This window comes from Myotis brandtii, unplaced genomic scaffold (genome assembly GCF_000412655.1).
Source record: "Myotis brandtii unplaced genomic scaffold, ASM41265v1 scaffold120, whole genome shotgun sequence".
NCBI classification, from domain to species: domain Eukaryota; kingdom Metazoa; phylum Chordata; class Mammalia; order Chiroptera; family Vespertilionidae; genus Myotis; species Myotis brandtii.
The window spans coordinates 1,276,038-1,296,441 of record NW_005354174.1 but is presented as its reverse complement, the minus strand read 5'-3'; the positions used below and the strand labels follow the sequence as shown (position 1 = coordinate 1,296,441).

Genomic DNA, 20,404 nt, shown 5'->3' with positions numbered 1-20,404 from the left:
CTCATAATTAAACCTGCTAACAATAAAGGATTCTCCCAGGATAATCCCAAAGTCTACATAAGGAGGTTGTGAGAAAAACATCAGAAAAAGGTGTGATTTGTTGAACATTAACTTTTCGCCAGGCACTATACTAGGCATTTAAGTGCTGTCTTTCTAAATCCTCATGACATTCCAGTATTGGTATTAATAGCATTTTACAAATGAGAAAGTGGACTAAAAAAAAAAGTAAAGTAACTTGCTCAACTCACATAGCTAGTGGTAGTACTAAGTTTAGTATGTACTTCCTACATACTAGAATCCTGTGTCTAAATGATTTCCAGGCACATATCTTTCTACCATGTCATGCAGCCACCAGCCTCTTTCACCAGCTTACTGTATGCAGGGTCATGGGACTTAATTCTTTTGGGACCTCAGTTTTTCCACCTCTAAAATGAGAGTAATTCTAAATATCTTTGTGGGAGTGTTATACTGACAACATAAACAGGATTTTGAGGTTTTGTATGCTATATATAGGGTATCCCAAATAATGTATGCATACACTTAGAATAATTATAAAGGCAATATTTATTAAAATACATTCCATTTTCAAAATTGAGCTGTCAGCTGTTAAAGTGTATACATTTTTTGAGGGACATCTTATATATAAAAAATATTGTTTAATGTTTGTCTAACATGGTGTTCAGCAAATCTGAGATAAGTGTTTCAGGCAAAATAAATTTTTAATGTATATTTATTGTTGAAAGTATTGCAGATGTCCCCCCTTTTTTTCCCCATTGGCCCCCTACCCCCCACCCCAGGCCTTCACCATTAGGCAATTATTAAAGTTGTTGCTATTTTTTTACTTTCTTTAAAAAAAAATTTATATTTTGAAATGATTGTAGATTTACAGACAATATCAAAACCAGAAAGTTGACACTAGTTTAATACTGTTAACTAAACTATAGACCTTATTTAATTTTCACCAGTTTTTCTATTACATGCATGATTGTGTGTGTGTGTGTGTGGTGTGTGTGTGTGTTTCTGTGCAGTTATAACTGTTATCAGGATACTGAGCTGTTCTATCACCACAGACTACCTTTCATTTTTAACTTCTCACATTAATATGTGCATGGTCGCCCCCCCCCCACACACACACACATACACACACACAGTGCACATACACTTTCTTTGCCAGCAAATTTTCATGGTCATTTCCTTCAATCTTAGAATAATTCTGTGTAGTTATTATAGACAGTTTACTGGAGGAACTTCAGAACATTCTTTTCTGTGAAGAATCCTCAGCAATTATCCTTCCATAGTCCTGTGGAATTTAAATTGCAGCAAAGAATTATGACTAAAGAATGTCTCTAACAATAGAGCATTTGTGATCTTGATGAATGTTAAGGTTGACATTCCTTTAATCTTAGATGGTCATGTGGGAAAAATCTGTGGGAAAAATTTAATATCAAGAAATGTGAAAAGCAGGCAGGCTAGTATTCATTAAGGTCCTCTGTTATCTCCATAAACACTTTTAACAATATGGCCATTGAAGTAAGCCAGGTTGAAGAATTACCTTGGGAGAAGAGCCAAGTCCTAGCAAACTCATTTATATATGCCCGGCCTGTGTGGCCATATGATCAGTCTTAATGTTAAAATGACCAAAACAGTGAAAAAACTTCATCCCAGAGCCTGGCCTGTGTTACTTAGTGGTTGAGCATCGACCTATGCACAAGGATGTTGCTGGTTCTATTCCCAGTCAGGGCACATGCCCATGTTTTGGGCTCGATCCTCAATAGGGGGCGTGCAGGTGTGCAAGAGGCAGCCAATCAATGATGGTCTTTCATCATTGATGTTTCTTTCTCTTGCTGAAATCAATAAAAAATATATTTAAAAATAGAATCAACTACCACACCTAGGGCTTAGGGAACCAAGAGCTGGGGTTGTAATTATTAAAATTTAGAAGGTTGATAAGGTGCCTTAAGAGCTGGGATACTGCCAGGCTACAGGTGCCTCAGAGCACTGAGAAGTGGGGCCTACCGGTCTAGAACTTAGGTCACTAGAAGCAGACCTAACTGGCTGGTACTGGTGTCTCTGACCTGAGTATTAGAAAACTGTAACTACAACTGGCTTTTGGAATGAATTGCCACGACCAGAGTAAAGAGCATTACTCTGGGGTTTTGCTGTCAGCAGGGGCTTTGCTGACAGAAACTGGAAGCAAACAGGAAGGAGTGTCTCTTGTTCCTCCTCTACCACTCTAGTTGCTCCTTTTGACAGAGACTATGGGGTTTCAGCTGGCAAATCTAGTTTCCAGTGTCATAAAACAGAATCTAAAAAGGTTTATTTGAAGCTGAGAGACAATCCTATATAATAAAACCATAATATGCAAATTGACCATCACTCCAACATACAAGATGGCCACCCCCATGTGGTCAAAGATGGCCGGCAGGGGAGGACTGTTGGGAGGGACCAGGCCTGCAACGGAGGGTATTTGGGGGGGGGGGACCAGGCCTGCAGGGGAGGGTAGTTGGGGAGGGACCAGGCCTGCAGGGGAGGGCAGTTAGGGGCGACCAGGCCTGAAGAAGAGAGCAGTTAGGGGCGACCAGGCTGGCAAGGAAGGGCAGTTGGGGGCGACCAGGCCTGCAGGGGAGGGCAGTTAGGGGCGACCAGGCCTGAAGAAGAGAGCAGTTAGGGGCGACCAGGCTGGCAAGGAAGGGCAGTTGGGGGCGACCAGGCCTGCAGGGGAGGGCAGTTAGGGGCGACCAGGCCTGAAGAAGAGAGCAGTTAGGGGCGACCAGGCTGGCAAGGGAATGGTTAGGGGGTGATCAGGCTGGCAGACAGAAGCGGTTAGGGGCAACCAGGCCTGCAGGGGAGGACAGTTGGGGGGGGACCAGGCCAGCAGGTGAGGACAGTTAGGGGAGACCAGGCTGGCAGGGGAGGACAATTAAGGGCAATCAGGCCGGCAGGGGAGTGGTTAGGGGGTGATCAGGCTGGCAGACAGAAGTTAGGGGCACCAGCAGTCCTGGATTGTGAGAGGGATGTTCGACTGCCCGGTGGGATCAGGCCTAGTCGGACAGTCGGACATCCCTCAAGGGGTCCTAGATTGGAGAGGGTGCAGGCTGGGCTGAGGGACACACACACACACACACACACACACACACACACACACACACCCAGTGCATGAATTTTGTGCACTGGGCCTCTAGTAGTTAATAACCAGCACTACACATCTGTGAGGATGGTGAGTAGAGGCTGCTGAGTATGAATATGTATAATAATCATGTTATTCAGTCACTTGGTGAGGACCATAAAGTGTTCTTAAGCATACTTCTCTACAATTAAAATATTTGTTTGATTACATGTAGCTTTAAACATCAAACATGGATATGAGTAAAATATATTATTTTCTTAACTCAGACACTTTGACACTGTTAAGACTATTGACACTATTTTTAAAAAATATTTTTATTGATTTCAGAGAGGAAGGGAGAAGAAAAGAGAGATAGAAACATCAATGATGAGAGAGAATCATCATGCCTCTGCACACCCCTTCCTGGGGATCGAGCCTGCAACCAGGACATATGCCCTTGACCGGAATTAAACTCGGGACCCTTCAGTTTTCAGGCTGATGCTCTATCCACTTAGCCAAACCAGCTAGGGCATCAAGTGATTTATTAAATTATCTAAGAGTTAATGGTTTTTCTTGTCCTTCAGGTGGCTTTCTTTCTGATGCAGGCTGGTACAGTGATGCTGAGAAAGTTTTTCTGTCCTGCCTTCAGTTATGTACTCTACATGATGAGATGCTTCATTGGTTTCGTGCAGTAGAATGTTGTGTGAGGTAAGTTGGAATAGATCCTACAATTACCTGCTCTAATGGTATTTAGTAGCTTTTATGGTTTTAACTCAGATTCTAAGCGTACATCACTATTTGAATTAACCTGTGACGTGATTTTTATATGTCAGAGTTTCACTAGTCTGGCTTCCTGTCTCTCATCCCCAAAATATAGTTAACTTGCTATAGTTATTTTAGCTTAGATTTGAGTATTATGAACCAGACTGTCTGTATATATTTTTGCTTTGTCAGAGAACTTGTCTGTTCATTCAACAAATATTTATTAAGTGCCTAGTATATACCAGGAACTGTGCTAGGCATGGGATGCTAGGAAAAGAAATACACTTTTTTCTTGGGTGTTATTATTTTTGTTTATCCTTGCTCTGTTTACACTTCTAGAATCGTCCATGACAAGATTAGTATTTTACTTATACGTAACAGTTTTCTTTAAAAATATATTGTTTAAACATATGTTCTTAAAGGAAAAGCAAGCAAATGGAGAAGTAATTCTGCTTTTTACTGTCCTTATCTTTTCTGCAGATATAACATTTAGTTTTAGCTCTTTTTATATAGGTTTTCTCTCTGTTCCCCAATTTGACTTTTCTTCAAAATAATTTTTTAGCAAAACTAAAGGGAAATAAAAATAAAGTTTAAAAAAATCATAGAAACTTGACTCCCTAAGTTACCTAAAGTCTGCTCAATTTACTGAATATATAGTCTTCTATTTTTATTGAATTTGAATATCTATAGACGCTTGAATATATTTGTAACTTCTGCTCAGTTTTTGCTGTGAATATAAAACTGCTCTAAAAAGTAAAATCAATTTTTAAAAAATAATAAGAAAATACTGTGCTTACATAGTAAGAGCCATATTTGAATGACCTTGAGAACCTAACTTGTCTTTTCATTAGGCTGAGTGTTGAGGCAAAATTAGATCCTCAGTTGGTTCAAAAGTTTCTGGGCCTTTACATCCTACTTAATATAAGCCCAGATGGACACACAGATCCTGAAGAGTTTCTGCCCTTTTGTTTCAGTAGACAACTATCATGGACTGGAGAAATTACCAAGGTGTGCTTTTCTGGCATGAAATCTTTTGTTTTCTACCCCCACCATGTGCCAATTACTAAATAATTTCTAGAACCTTATTCTTAAGGGAAATGCCTACTGTGAAAGCTGGAAATGCAATTCTTGGTATTGTAGCAATGAGAGGTAACACTGTTCTTTTTGCTCTATAAATTAACCTATGACTGGGTTTAACCTTATTTAACCATTTGAATAACTGTGAAATATATATTTCCAATACCAAGTCTTTTTATTTCAAGGATTTTTTTTTTTTTTTTCTGAATCATTTTAATGCAGTGGTTCTCAACCTTCTGGCCCTTTAAATACAGTTCCTCATGTTGTGACCCAACCATAAAAATATTTTCGTTGCTACTTCATAACTGTAATGTTGCTACTGTTATGAATCGTAATGTAAATATCTGATATGCAGGATGGTCTTAGGCGACCCCTGTGAAAGGGTCGTTCGACCGCCAAAGGGGTCGCGACTCATAGGTTGAGAACCGCTGTTGTAATGTCTTCTGTAATGGCTACCATATTGGACAGAGTTGCACTGTCCAATATGGTAGCTATTAACCATAGTGACTATTTAAATTTGACTAAAATAAAAAATGCCCCTCAGTCACACTAGGGACATTTCAGATACTCAGAAGACACTGTGGCTAGTGGCTACTAAATTGAGTAAAGCAGGTATAGAACATTTCAGGAAGTTTTATTAAAGAGCATTGTTATAGAGCATAAATGAAATAATCTCATTCACTATTGCAATTAGATTTACTTTCTCATCTCTCTTTACATAATCTCCTATTCATAAAACTCCAGGCACGTTGGCCTTTTTTCTGGTCTTTGATTATGCCAGAATTTTTTCCCCTTTCTTAGAGCCTTTGGATTTGTTTTTCTGTTTGGAAAATATATTCTCCCAGATCTTCACATGATTGCCTCTTTATCACTTAGGTGTCAACTCATATGTTAACCTCCTCAAGACAATTCTACCCTGTCTATCCCAAGCACTTCCTTTATAAAGGTCTTAGTCATATTACCCTATTTTTATCATCTTCATAGCATTTATCTTTAAATGAAAGTCTTATTGGTGTGTTTGTTGGTCTATCCTAACACATGTCTCCCTACTGGAATGAAGTTTCTTATGACCATGGATTCTTTCTCTCGTTTACCACTACGTCGTTTGCTTCTAGAAAAAAAATGACTAGCATGTAATAGATGCTCAATCAGTATTTGACTGTGAGACCATCAAAACTTTATCATTTGAATTACTGTTTTTGTATTGTTGTTTTTTTACTGTAATCTTTTGCTAGATTTCAGTTTTATTTTTCTGTGTATGGTTTCCATTGTGACAGGTCATTACAAACTGATAATTAGATCATCAATTTGGTAGTAAAAGTGATATCGTCTCCTTTTTCTATATGAGTACATTTACTTTTGCATGAAATGTCTATACACCAAGATATATATATTTTGTTTTTATGCTTCTGCTTAAAAATATAAATCCAATAATGCATTATTCAGCAGTAGCCTGATAAGTTATTACATTTACTTTAAATTATTACATTTACCTTCACTTTAAGTTGGAATTTGATATTATGAGTGAAAGATACTCCTTCAGATTTTTTTATTAGTCTCAGTATATTATTTTGCTTGAGTATTTTAGTCTTTTCTAAAAGCAGATTAACCGTATGGTGTGTGTTAGGAGGATGCACTGGCATTGTGTAGTATTTGCTACTTTATTGAATAGTTCTGGTTCATTTGAAGTTACTCATTTTTTCCTGACAGTACAAAGGATTAATATAGATTAGAAGATTTTTAGAATGTTTCTCATCATTGATCTGTTAATATTTTTGGTGGAGATAGAAAAAATAAATTTTAAGTAAATATATATTTTTATACTCCTGAAGACTGCTTCCTTACCTCTCTATACTTGGGTTTGTTTGTTTGTTTGTTTACAGTGATTTTTATTCCTTTATTTCTTCCCAGGGTTTACAATTTTCAGAAAATTATATTGACATCATAGATACATAGACATAATGCTCTAGCTAGCATTATAATAGAAACATAAATATATCTCCAGCCCTCACACTCTTGTTTTGCATGTCGGCTATTGCTCTCTACAGCTCAGTCTGCCCTAACGCATTTCACTACTTGTCATAGTATTAGAGAATCATCATAGTTTTACAGTTTCTTTGTGTAAAGAACTCTGTACTTTTCTACTGTAGAGGATAAAGGTTATAAAGGAAACATCTGATAATACCACTATTTTTAATGAACTTACATTACCGGAAAGATAAGCAAAAATGAGCGTTTATAAAGCAACATAAAATGAGTGGTAACTGATCAAGTGTTGCACAAATATACTAAAAAAAAGAATGGAAGGTAATGATAGGTAATAGTATTTCACGTTGATTTTTATTTTCTTCATTGTCTTCTAAATTTTTTATAATGAGACTGCATTACTTTTAGATTTGGAACACAGAGAGTTTGGAGTTAGATGTAGATAGATTTAGTACATGCTGAGTGCACAAAGCATGCAAAATATTTAGAGAATATAAGGAATCAAAGTTGGACAAGGTTAATCATGGGTAGCTTTCTGGGAAGAGCATATACTTCATGTTCATTAATAGATCCCAGTTTGGACCAGACAGCTGTTTTCTAATGCCGCCTCATTCCTTGTATCTAGTTACTTTAACTCATTTGGGTGCTACATTGGTGATCTGTAAAGGTTATCAGGTCAACCATGCTGGAAATATAAAAAATAGAGGCATGTTTTTGTACTTTGCAGGTTGCTTCATGTGCGAAATGGAAACTGTAAATATCATTTGGGTGAAGAAACATTTAAGTTAGCTCAGACATACATGGATAAACTCTCAAAACATGGCCAGCAAGCAAACAAAGCTGCACTCTATGGAGAACTGTGTGCACTTCTGTTTGCAAAAAGTCACTATGATGAGGTGAGTATTTTGAAGTATATTTCATTGTGACTGGTAAATATTTCTAAAACAGAGGATAAATCATATACTCTTGTATTTTTGTCTTAATAGATCTCATTTTCACATGTTAGGTTTACTTAAAGCAGTACACATTTGTAATGAAATATTTTAAATCAGCCAAAAAATATATTTTAAATCAGCCAAGAATTCTGTGAGATGGGTTTTCAATATAAACATGTGTGATTTAGGGTTTGTTTTGTTTTTGTTTTTATTTTGATGAAATGTATTTCACCTAAGTTATTTTGATGGGCATGCTCTGCTAAATAGACCTTCAGTAGATGCTTTTCATTGAATGTATAACTCTGGGTGAACTCTCATAATTTGAAGGCATTCATTTCAGTGGGAAGCTAGATTTTATTTATACTTTATTGTATTGTTTTGCTCCTTCCCCTGCCTGATGAGAAAGATAGCTTCACACCTGGCTTTATACTACTAAATTAATGCTTTAGGGGTAATGAATACATAGTTGAGAAGTGATCTGTTTATTAACTTGGTTACTTTATTTATGGAAGAATATCAATAATTTCATGCTGTCAGTTAGCTTTTATATTTTAAAATTATTCCTATCTTGATTTTTGCCCCATTAACATAAATATATATTCCATATTTAAAGGAAAATTACAATTAGAAGTAAAACTAGAAAATTCTAGAGTAATTATAAAGTGGTATTAAGCAACTCCGGTGCTCCTCTTGCTTGTAATCCTATCTAATAATAGACAAACGTGGTAATTAACCGTACCTTCACTACCATCGCCATTGGCTGATCAGTGCAATATGCAAATTAACTGTCAAGAAAGATGGCGGCTAATTTGCATACTGCAGGCAGGGCGGGACACCGGGAGCCGCCAGAAAGCCCGGCCGCAGGCAAGGCAGCCCCCCGGGACCCAGGAGCCCGTTGGCGAGGTCTGCAGACGAAGCAGCGGTCAAGCTATGAGGGGGAGGGTGGGGGGCGGAAGGAGCTGCAGGAGCAGCTCTGGCCGGAGATTGAAGACTCTGGCCGGAGCAAGGAGCAAAGACTGAAGGCTCCAGCCCCAGCGAAGACTGTGTCCAGAGCGAAGATAGAAGGCGGTGGCCAGAGTGAAAGTCTGGGTCCCTGGTGCCAGAGGAAAACTGGTGCTGGCAGCTAGGGGAAAGAAGGCCTATTGCACGAATCTTCGTGCAATGGGCCTCTAGTCCTATATAATAAGGGGCTAATATGCAAATTGACCAAACAGTGGAACAACTGGTCGCTATGACGCACACTGACCACCAGAGGGCAGACACTCAATGCAGGAGCTGCCCCCTGGTGGTCAGTGCGTTCCCACAGGGGGAGCGCTGCTCATCCAGAAGCTGGGCTCATGGCTGGCGAGCACAGTGGTGGTGGCGGGAGCCTCTCCCACCTCTGCAGCAGCACTAAGGATGTCCGACTGCTGGCTTAGGCCTGCTCCGGTGTGGGGAAGGGCAGGTGGGGAGTGAGCCTAAGCCATCAGTCAGACATCCCCCGAGGGCTCCTGGACTGTGAGAGGGTGCAGGCCGGGCTGAGGGAACCCAAACCCCCCTCCCCACACCCCCGCCCCAGAGTGCATGAATGTCATGCACCGGGCCTCTAGTATCTATATAAGAAGACACTGAACCCATTTATAAAAATCTAAAATTCTTATCAGCATGCCTGCAATTTCTCAGCTGGTTTATGTATACTCTTCTGATTATTTTTGATGCTGAGCTCCTCTATCTGCTAAATTAGTTTTGTGGATGGATTGTTTTGCTGCCCCTGTGTGCAGTGTCTGTTCCATAGCTTATTGATCAAGGCATAGAATTTGGACCCTTTCCAAGATTTTCATACACCTACAACCAATCCATTCACAGGAGGCCTTTGTGTGAATAGCCTAATTTACTGGAAATGAGAGAGGGGTAAATAATAACAGTTTGAGTATTAAGAGCTATCCAGGTGCCTCACCATTTTTTATATTTCTCCATAGGAACTCAAGTCATCTCTGGTGCCTCTTTTATCATTTTTTTATCCTTATTTTTTATACTGCCCTCTAGAACTACACTCTGTTCTTTCTGTTATCTATAGTGATTCAAATCATGCCATTCTTTACTCCCATATTCAGCCCCAGGCTCATCTTAATATAGCCAGTGGAACAAAGTACCTTTTATTTACCAGTTTCCATTTTCTTTATTAGGCAGTTACCATTTAATTGACCGTAATTTTTTCCCCTGTATTTTAATGGGGGTTTTATACTGTGCCTTATTCATGGTGTTTGCAGCTCTCAGCAGTTTCATGAGGAATGTTTATAGATGTTTCTTGGATAATTTTGATAGTTTATTTTTTTAAATATAAATACATTTGTCAGTGATAACTATAGAAAAGTACACAATCTTGAGGATATAGTTACTAAGTCAGCAGATATGAATTATCACCATAGCCTGATATAAGTTACAGTAGGCTAGGCTCTACTGAGATAATAACCCTAAAATAGCAGTAGATTGGAACAATGCAAGTTTATTTTACGCTCATGCTACAGCCTGTCTTGGGGATCTCTGTTGCTCTGCTTAACACTATGTCTGCATTTGCTCAAAATTCCATGTGATGAAGCAGTTTATATCTAGAACAGCAGTTCTCAACCTGTGGGTCGCGACCCCTTTTGGGGGACAAACGAACCTTTCACAGGGGTCGCCTAAGACCATCTGAAAACACATATTGAATATATAATTACATATTGTTTTTGTGATTAATCACTATGCTTTAATTATGTTCAATTTGTAACAATGAAAATACATCCTGCATATCAGATATTTACATTACTATTCATAACAGTAGCAAAATTACAGTTATGAAGTAGCAACGAAAATAATTTTATGGTTGGGGGTCACCACAACATGAGGAACTGTATTAAAGGGTCACGGCATTAGGAAGGTTGAGAACCACTGATCTAGAACATTAGAGCTGGTTCTCTCCAGAATCAGCCGTGTAGCAGAGGCAGAAAACATCATGAGGAAGTAATACTGACTCTTAGAACTTTCTTCCAGAAATGGCACATTTCACTTCTATTCATATTTTAATTAGCCAAAGGAAATCACATGACCACTCTCATCTTTAACGTGAAAGGGAATTATATCCTTCCCCAGTGAGGGGCAGGAAATTTTTTTTGTTTTTCATTTATTTACTAGTATTTGTTTGTTTGATTTTTAATGATTTCCGAAATAGGAAAGGAGAGGGAGAGAGAAACATCAGTGAAGAGAGAGAATCATCGATCAGCTGCCTCCTACTGGGGATTGAACTCACAACCTGGGCATGTGCCCTGACTAGGAATCGAACTGTGACCTGCTGGTTCATAGGTCGATGCTCAACCAGTGTTCCACACCGGCCAGGCTCTTTTTATTTCTTTGAACTTACTGTCCAAAATAATTTATTTTGCTTTTTCTCCCCTTCTCCCACTAAGTACTAGGAGAGGAGCGTCATTTTATGTTTTGTTCCTCACTAGATACCTAGATACTAGCACACTGCCTGGCTAGTATCTAGGTATCTAGACTTTTCTGCACCTCAGTTTTCCATAGAAATGTTACATATTTCATGGGACTGTTGTGTCAGTTAAATGTGTTAATACACATAAAGTGTTTGGAACAATAGCTGGCATAAAGGAAGCAGTCAACTAAATAGGCAAGTAAGATATAAAATAGTACCAGCTCATAGACACAGACAATAGCATGGTGATTACTAGAGTAAAAGGGGGGTGGGAGGAGGTAGGGGAGGGTATAGCGGGGGATAAATGGTGATGAAAGACTTGACTTGGGGTGACAAACACACAATACAATATACAGATGGTGTATTACAGAATTGTACACCTGAAACCTATATAATTGTATTAATGAATGTTATCCCAATACATACAACAAAAAATAAAACAAAATATATGCCCCCCCCCCAATTAAATAGTAAGCATTACAGTAGGAGAAGGAAAGTACAGGAAACCTAGTCTAGGACTGAAACTTGAGAGATAAGTTAGATGGGTTAAGAGGAAAGAGGAATGTATTCTAAGGCAGAGGGAACAGTATGTGCAAAGAGAAGAGAACATGGCTCTGATTTCCTGAATATGTGTTATATATCCTAAGAACTTAGCCTTAGAAAAAATTGTAAGTGTAAATATTTTGTGTGTTCTTCTTCAAGTACTTGAAAAATTGAAGAAAGAATATATATATTTATTTATTTTTAATTTTTTTTTTCTCTTTAGGCATACAAATGGTGCATTGAGGCAATGAAAGAAATCACAGCAGGCTTACCAGTCAAAGTTGTGGTGGATGTTTTAAGACAAGCTTCTAAGGTGAGTATAATGTTAAATTAATTAAAGGATTTAGCAAATTTTAAATTTGTCTTAACTCACTTATTTAACAAATTAGGTATTGCATACTCTGTGGACTAACAAAATCTATTTTCTAAGTTTACATTCTTCTCAGTTTTAGAAATCTGATTTCACAGAAAACTTGTGAAAAATTTTATTTTTATAATCAGCTCTCTTAAGTACAGATCGAAATAGAATTTTGATGCTATTCTGCTTGAGCTTGAGAGAGAGAGTGTGTGTGTGTGTGTGTGTGTGTGTGTGTGTGTGTGTAACCTTTACAATAACCTGAACTCTTATGCCATAGCTGTATAGGCTTTGATTACTTTTCTCCTAAAGGTAGTAAATCTTTTGGTCATAGTATTTTAGTCTCATAGTATGTCAGCTTTCTATAATTGACCTGTTGGGCAATACATATGTGATTTTTTCCTTTAGTTTCTTTTTATTCTGTAAATAAATGCATTAACTCTTTGAGGCCAGTTAGTAATATCTAAAATTGCTGCTTTGAACCGGGAAACCCTGTGGGCCTGCACTTCACTCTTTCTTTCTCATTCACCATCTGTGGTGGAATCCCTGCCAAGATGCAGATTTTCATGAAAACCCTTACAGGGAAGACCATCACTCTCGAGGTTGAACCCTTGGATACAGTAGAAAATGTAAAGGCCAAGTTCCAGGGTAAGGAATTCCTACTGATCAGCAAAGACTGATCTTTGCTGCCAAGCAACTGGAAGACAGATGTACTTTGTCTGACTACAACATTTAAAAGAAGACCACTCTTCATCTTGTGTTGAGACTTGGTCGTGGTGCTAATAAGAAAAGGAAGAAATCTTTAACACCACTCCCAAGAAGAATAAGTATAAGAGAAAGATTAAGCTGGCTGTCCTGAAATACTACAAAGTGAATGCAAATGGCTAAATCAGTCGCCTTCATTGGGAATGCCCTTCACATGAATGTGGTGCTGAAGTTTTTATGGCTAGCCACTTTGACAGACATTGTTGTGGCCAATGTTGTTTGATCTATTGCTTCAACAAACCAGAAGAAGACAAGTAATTGTATATGGGTTAATAAAAGATATAAACTAACAACAACAACAAAAATTGCTGCTTTGGTGCACTGAGGCTTTAAAAGCATTGATGTACATTTCAAATATGCTCTATACTCATAGAATTTTCAGTTTTGAATATTACATTTTGGTTGGTTTTACTGTCAATTAGAAGACAGATTCTAAAATTACAGATTTAGAAGAGTACAATTTCTGTGAAATGTATGTAAATATTTTTATTGATTTTTAGAGAGAGAAAGACTTTGATTTGTTTCAGTTAATAATGCATTCATTGATTTGTTATATGTTCCCTGAATGGGGATCAAATCCTCAACCTTGGCATTTGGGACAATGCTCTAACCAACTGAACTACCCGGCCAGGGTGTATATTTAATATAAAGACAATGAAATATATGTTCAAGATGTCTATTTCTGTATACAAATGGTAGAGTTTTAAAACTACTGCCTATCCTCATGAATCAAAATATTTTAAGAAGTAAAAGGAAAACTAAAAATTCTGTGCATATAAAAATTGTCAGATGAAAATGATAAGATAGTTGTAAAGCTAGTCTAGAACTGGAATATAAATAAGTACCCTAGAAAATAACATGGTGAGCCCTACCCCCACCATTTTATTTTAATAATAAGGAAGGATGGGAGTATACCAACTTTGTAAGGTAGCTTTGTTATAGCAGGTTTGTATTGGGCATGGCTATCAAAATTTTAATCTTTATAATTTTCCAGGATATATTTAGATCTGTGTATAATAAAATTTTCAAGTTGGAAAGAAAAGAATTACAAATAGAACACTTCTATTTATGTTTGAAGGTGCTTTTTCTTTTTGACCATTATAGTTTGAATATATAAACTATACTTATTTTAACACACTGAGAGTTGTTTAATAATTTTTTACTTTATCTTTAGGCTTGTGTTGTAAAACGTGAATTTAAGAAGGCAGAACAGTTAATTAAACATGCAGTGTATTTGGCACGGTAGGTGATTGTTATTAAAAATACCACTTCAAATTATCTGTCTCTACTTGATATCCTAATAGTTTCGTATCTTTTTATAGGGATCATTTTGGATCCAAACACCCAAAATATTCTGACACGCTGCTAGATTATGGGTTCTACCTACTCAATGTAGATAATATCTGTCAGTCTGTTGCAATTTATCAGGTATGTTAATGGTTACACTTTTTTTCTTTCAACCTAAATTGATTTGCTGACCTGTACTTGTTTTCAGTGTATAAACTACTCTCAAAAAATAACTTTCTGAGCCCCTCCTCAACTAGGCACACCATTAGTTGACGAATATCTAGAAAGCTTACAAGTTAATGTTTTAGGAATTAAAGAGAATCGTCCAGGAAAAGAGTTGTGGATTGTGGGCTCATATTAAAGAGCACTCTTCCATTTCATTTGTCCAGATAATGGCTTGTCCTTGTTGATTTAGGCAAGCCATAGCTGCCTTTGTAATAGCAAGGAGGGTCAATAGAGACAAAGCTATTTTAGGCCTTATCTGAATCTTTCTCAGGTAAATTATGTTTTTGCCATGGTTCTGGACAAGGTATCCTTCATTTTGTAGTTCACTTCTGAGAAAACACATAGAAAAAAACACTGATATGATTCTCAAGACATATGAATGGTTTTTATTATTAAGCCATTGCCTTTTGAGTCAGACTCAGTCTTCAGAAAATCAAGCCTTATAGGTAACTTTTATGTTCTATTGTGATTTAAATGCAGCAAGGACTTTACTTAAAAACTGATAGGATAAGTATATAGGACATATATTTAAATTACTAGGATGCTTAATTTAACTGAGTAGTGGTTTCTAAGGATTTACAGTATTATCAATTATTTTGATGACTTTTCAGGCAGCCCTTGACATTCGGCAGTCGGTGTTTGGTGGCAAAAATATCCATGTAGCAACAGCTCATGAAGACTTGGCTTATTCTTCTTATGTTCACCAATATAGTTCTGGGAAATTTGACAATGCACTGTAAGTTCCATGTTCCTTTTCATGAGGGATTATATGCTGTTGCTATTGTTTTGTTTTTCCTAATACAGTAGTATTTAATGTACTTTATGCATTAAATTTGTCTTCTTGGAGCTTTAATATGATGCCTAAAATGTCTTTGACATTTTAAAATCATATCAATTTAGCATTTATGTGGTTTAATATAAATTATTTTCTCCAATAATTTTTCTTGTAATATAGTAGTAGCCTCAGGCTAAATGGCAAACTTAACCTAAAAACTTCTTGTTCAGAAGACACAGAAATACTGAATAAAACAATTATTTTTTAAAATGCATAACTGATCTTGCAAGAGAAGAAGGAAGTCTCCATGGGCCAATAATGCATTAAAATCCAAAAAGTTAAATAATCGACTAAAATCCAAACTGTGGTATAACTGCTCTGGAGTAGTGGGAAAGCTTACAAATTTCTGTAATCTTGGTTGAATAGCAGTCCTGGGTTTAAGAGACAAAGCATTTAGCCTACAGTAAGCTGTGGTTTGAAATGAAATCTTCACTTGAAGCCACCAGTATCAAGGCTACTACTCTCAGAGAAAGGATAGACTGGAAAAAAATTTTGCCCACTGGCAAGAGAGATGACAAGGAAACTTGTCATAAATTCCTCAAAGGGATATTTATAGCCACAGACATGTAGCACTCTTGTGTTTGGGCATCATGCATGCAGGAACCCTCAAATTGAGAAAAGCATTGAAACTACTAGTTCTCTTGGGATGCTTTTCAGGAGAAAATGTAAAACTCTTGGAAATAACCCTCAAACCAAACCATATAGATTTTCCATAGACTCAGCTCAACTCACCATTCTAAAAAATTAAAAAGAAGTAGAGCAACATTTCCTTACGAATGAGAGTCAGTAGATACAATGAACAGGATTAGGATCCTAAGAACGTTGCTTAACAGAACTTTTTGGTTGATATTATATAAAGTAAGTATTCTTAAATGATTAAAGATATAAATGGCTTGGCAAACTATGGCCTGCAGGCAAAATAAAGTTTTATTTGAACATAGCATTTTTCCTTCTCTTAAGTATCCTCTGACTGCTTTCACATTACAACAGCAGAGTTGAGTAGTTGGGACAGCATGTGTGGCCCACACAACCTAAAATCTTTAGCTGGCCCTTTACAGAAAATAATTGCTGACCCTGATATAAAAGAAGGAATCAGTAATATTTTGGAGGGGAAACAAAAGAAATAAAAAGGCAGATTTAAAAACAAAACATCTGTCTGATACATGCTACAGAATGGATGAACCTTGAAAAACATGTACTAAGTGAAAGAAGCCAGTCACAAAGAACAACATTTGTATGATTATGTTTATATGAAATATCCAGAATAGGCAAATCTATAGAGACAGAAAGTAAAGGTGGTTGGTTGCATAGGGTTAAGGGGTTGAAGGAAAATGTAGAGTTACTGCTAATGGCACAGAGTTTCTTTTTGGGGTGATGAAAATATTCTGAAATTGATTGTGGTGCTGGGTACACAACTCTGTCAACATACTAAAAACTGTTGAGTTGTACACTTTAAATAGGTGAATTATGTGATATGAATTATGTCTTAATATAAGAGCTGTTATAAAAAAATATAGCTAGATTTAGAAAATGCTAATTGACATTAAAACTCAGTAGATAAGTTAGCTGGTATATTAGACACAATAAAATAGACAGTGAGTTAGAAGACATTTAATGTAATGAAAATAATGATTACTTGGAAGATGGAGATAGAAAGCTTAGAGTTTTTTTAAGGAACTAACAGATAAGATAGACAGATAGCTTACCTTCTGCTTGGTGAGATGGGCCATAAACAAATAACCAAACCTATCAGGTGAGGATGCACGTTGTGAAGAATAAAGTAAACTAGGAGTTTAGAGAGTAATTGTAGATTATTTAGGGACTTTTGTATAGGCTAGAAAGGCTTTTCAATGAGGAGTGAGCCATGTAGATATTCAAGGGAAGAGTATTTCAGAGTCCTATGTAAGAACATGATTTGCATATTCAGAAAACTGTGACTGGAAGTGTTGTTTTTGAAAATGGTGGGAGATGACGTTAGAGAGGTAACCCAGTAAACGATCATTTTGAGTCTTGTAGGTTGTCATAACTTTATAGTTTATTCTGAGGGAGATGGGAATCCATTGGATGTTAAAAGTTCAGTTCACAAGCAGATAGAAATTTAAACCAAAAAAAACCCAAATAATTGTTCTATACTATAGATAGTGTTAGAAATTCTCAGTATTATAAATTGTGTTTTTAAAAAATGCTTAAATCACTTTTAACTAAAAGGAAATACCAGAATATATTTATCTATCTGTATTGCTTATTTCTGTCTAAATGGTGGGCTCTGAAGGTTTAATTTGATGACTTGGTGTTGAAGAAAGAGAGAGGGAGGTAAGAAGGCCTGAGAGGGAAGCAGGGGTGGGGAAGAAATGCCAGAATATATCTATCTGTATTGCAGATTTCATGCAGAAAGAGCTATTGGTATCATTACCCACATCCTACCTGAAGATCATCTTCTTTTGGCTTCTTCAAAGAGGGTGAAAGGTACCCTTTGTAATTTAGTCTTCAGTATCTATCTGTCTGTCTGTATAGATTTCTTTAACTGTCAATTGTAATTGATGTCTAGTCTTTGATATTTTTTAATTGATGATATATGGTACAAAATAAGGATATTTATTTCTTCAGGGGTAGTGCTTAGGATTAGACTGTATCTATATACTAGGATAGCAGATTCACTGATTTAAAGTCATTTCCAGCCCTATCTGGCTTGGCTCAGTGAATAGAGCGTCGGCCTGTGGACCAAAGGGTCCTGGGTTCGATTCCAGTCAAGGGTATGTACCTTGGTTTACTAATAGTTACAGGCTCCTCCCTGGCCCGGGCCCTGGTTAGGGCAGGTGCAGGAGGCAACTAATCGATGTGTTTCTCTCACATCAGTATTTCTCTCTGTCTCTCCCTTTCTCTTCCACTCTCTCTTTAAAAAAAAAAATCAATGGATAAATATCCTCAGGTGAGGATTAAAAACAACAAATAAAGTAATTTCCAGCGATTCGAAATGAAAGGTTGTTTGCTTCTCTCATATAGCATTGTTAATAAGCGAGAATGTCTACCCCCATCCCTTCCTCCATTTACATGCATTCATTCATGTATAACACGAAGGATTATTGCACAGTAACATGAATAGCAAACTGAAGATGGGTTTTTCACATGCCTTCAGCTTTATAGTGTAGGATTCTTCAGCTGCATGTCACATTATCCTTAATGTTTCAAGACTCTTAACAAATACCACGTTCTTTTGTTATTTTAACTTTTCCTATAATCACTGCCAAGCATTTAAGGCATTTATTTTGCCAACATAATTATGTCACCCATGTGGTAACTCCATGCATGTTGGATAAATTTTACCTTAATTCCGAAACAGGGGCTCCCCCCCCCCTTAGTTTGCATTTATTTTATTTTTAAACATTTTAAAAACATATATGTGTGTGTGTGTGTGTGTGTGTGTGTGTGTGTATATTATTGATTTCAGAGAGGAAGGGAGAGGGGAAGAGAGATAGAACCATCAATGATAAAAATCATCGATTGGCTGCCTCCTGCACGCCCCCCACTGGGGTTCGAGCCCACAACCCAGGCATGTGCCCTGACCGGGAATCGAACCGTGACCTCCTGGTTCATAGGTCGATACTGAGCAACCACAGCAGGGCTAAGCATGTTTTTATTGATTTCAGAGATGAAGGGAGAGGGAGAGAGAGACAAAAACATCAATGATGACAGAGAATCATCAATCTGCTGCCTGCTGCACATCTACTAGGGATCAAGCCTGAAACCCGGGCATGTACCCTGACTGGGAATCAAATTGTGACCTCCTGGTTCATGGGTAGATGCTCCACCACTTTGCTATACTGGCTGAGCACCAGTTTTCATTTTTAAAGTTACACAAGTAATATATGATCGATGTCAAAAATTAAAAGATAGAAAAGAAAAAAATGAAGTCACCTGACATTTTACCAATCCAGAAGCAACATTTTGGTGAAATATTTTCAGACTTTTTCTGCACTCACTAATGAAATAAATGAATACATTTTTTCTTAGTTTTATAATCTTTTTTTTACACTTATTAACATTTTTCCATGTTAGTACAAGTAGGTATACTTCCTTTTTTCTGATATTTTTAACCTCATCCCTGTTTTTGGACCTTTATATTGTTTTTAATCCTTTGTTCTTTAAAAATGCTACAGTGAACGAAATCTCTTTTACTCTTGTGCACATGGCCAGTTTTCCTAGAAATAAAATTATCTGGTAAAAGACTATCTTCATGCCTGATTTGGTTGGTTGAGTAGAAGGAAACCAGTTCTTCTGTTGTATTTAATTAAAGGTTATATTTTATAAAAGTATAGTTTCAAAATTTTCAACTGTGCTTAGGTTCTCCTCAACAGTTTCATAACTTTAAAATGTTTGCCTTTTCCTTTAAAAAACAAATTCATACCGGCAATGTATAGCATTCTAGTACAATAATTAATTCTGCAAATAATTTGAAACACCATTGTTTTTCTTAAATTTGAATGACATACCCCCCCAAACTGTGGTCCCCCCCCCCCCCAGTGGAGTGGAATACTTTCTTCTTACTAGTTTTAAACCATATCTACGTATATATGCATTTAATTTTAAATTATATGCTCAGATTAGCTCTGATAGATGGTTTGAAAGTACACTAATTTCATTGCTTTCTTATTCAGCACTTATTTTAGAGGAGATTGCAATCGACTGTCATAATAAAGAAACTGAACAGAGGCTGCTTCAAGAAGCTCATGATTTGCACCTATCTTCACTCCAACTAGCTAAAAAAGCTTTTGGGGAATTCAATGTCCAGACTGCAAAACACTATGGAAACCTTGGAAGACTTTATCAGTCAATGAGAAAATTTAAGGTAGAAATGTGTTTTACTATATTTTTCTTTCTCTGAATAATCTAAAGTAATAAAGCATAATCTTAAATGATATATCTTCAGTAATCTTAAATAATAAAGTACACGTTTATCTTACTCATACCATATTTCATTAAAATTGAGAAAATATATGGGGGAAGGGGATATATGCAATACTTTCTACAATAAAAATAACTGGAAAATTTTTGAGAAAATAATCTAGTATAAAGCAACATA

The 20,404-nt window shown here is 36.8% G+C and overlaps 1 protein-coding gene and 1 pseudogene across 1 annotated transcript in view; both read left to right on the top strand.

Moving 5' to 3' along the window:
- APPBP2 (amyloid beta precursor protein (cytoplasmic tail) binding protein 2) overlaps positions 1 to 20,404 on the top strand; it is a 48,047-nt gene that overhangs the window by 17,902 nt on the left and 9,741 nt on the right. The window contains exons 4-11 of the mRNA XM_005858552.1: positions 3,691 to 3,814; positions 7,659 to 7,827; positions 12,081 to 12,170; positions 14,152 to 14,219; positions 14,300 to 14,405; positions 15,101 to 15,225; positions 17,705 to 17,790; positions 19,980 to 20,170. Coding sequence (XP_005858614.1) covers positions 3,691 to 3,814; positions 7,659 to 7,827; positions 12,081 to 12,170; positions 14,152 to 14,219; positions 14,300 to 14,405; positions 15,101 to 15,225; positions 17,705 to 17,790; positions 19,980 to 20,170 — 959 coding nt within the window. The remainder of the gene's footprint in view (positions 1 to 3,690; positions 3,815 to 7,658; positions 7,828 to 12,080; positions 12,171 to 14,151; positions 14,220 to 14,299; positions 14,406 to 15,100; positions 15,226 to 17,704; positions 17,791 to 19,979; positions 20,171 to 20,404) is intronic.
- On the top strand, positions 12,178 to 13,270 carry LOC102250774 (annotated as a pseudogene).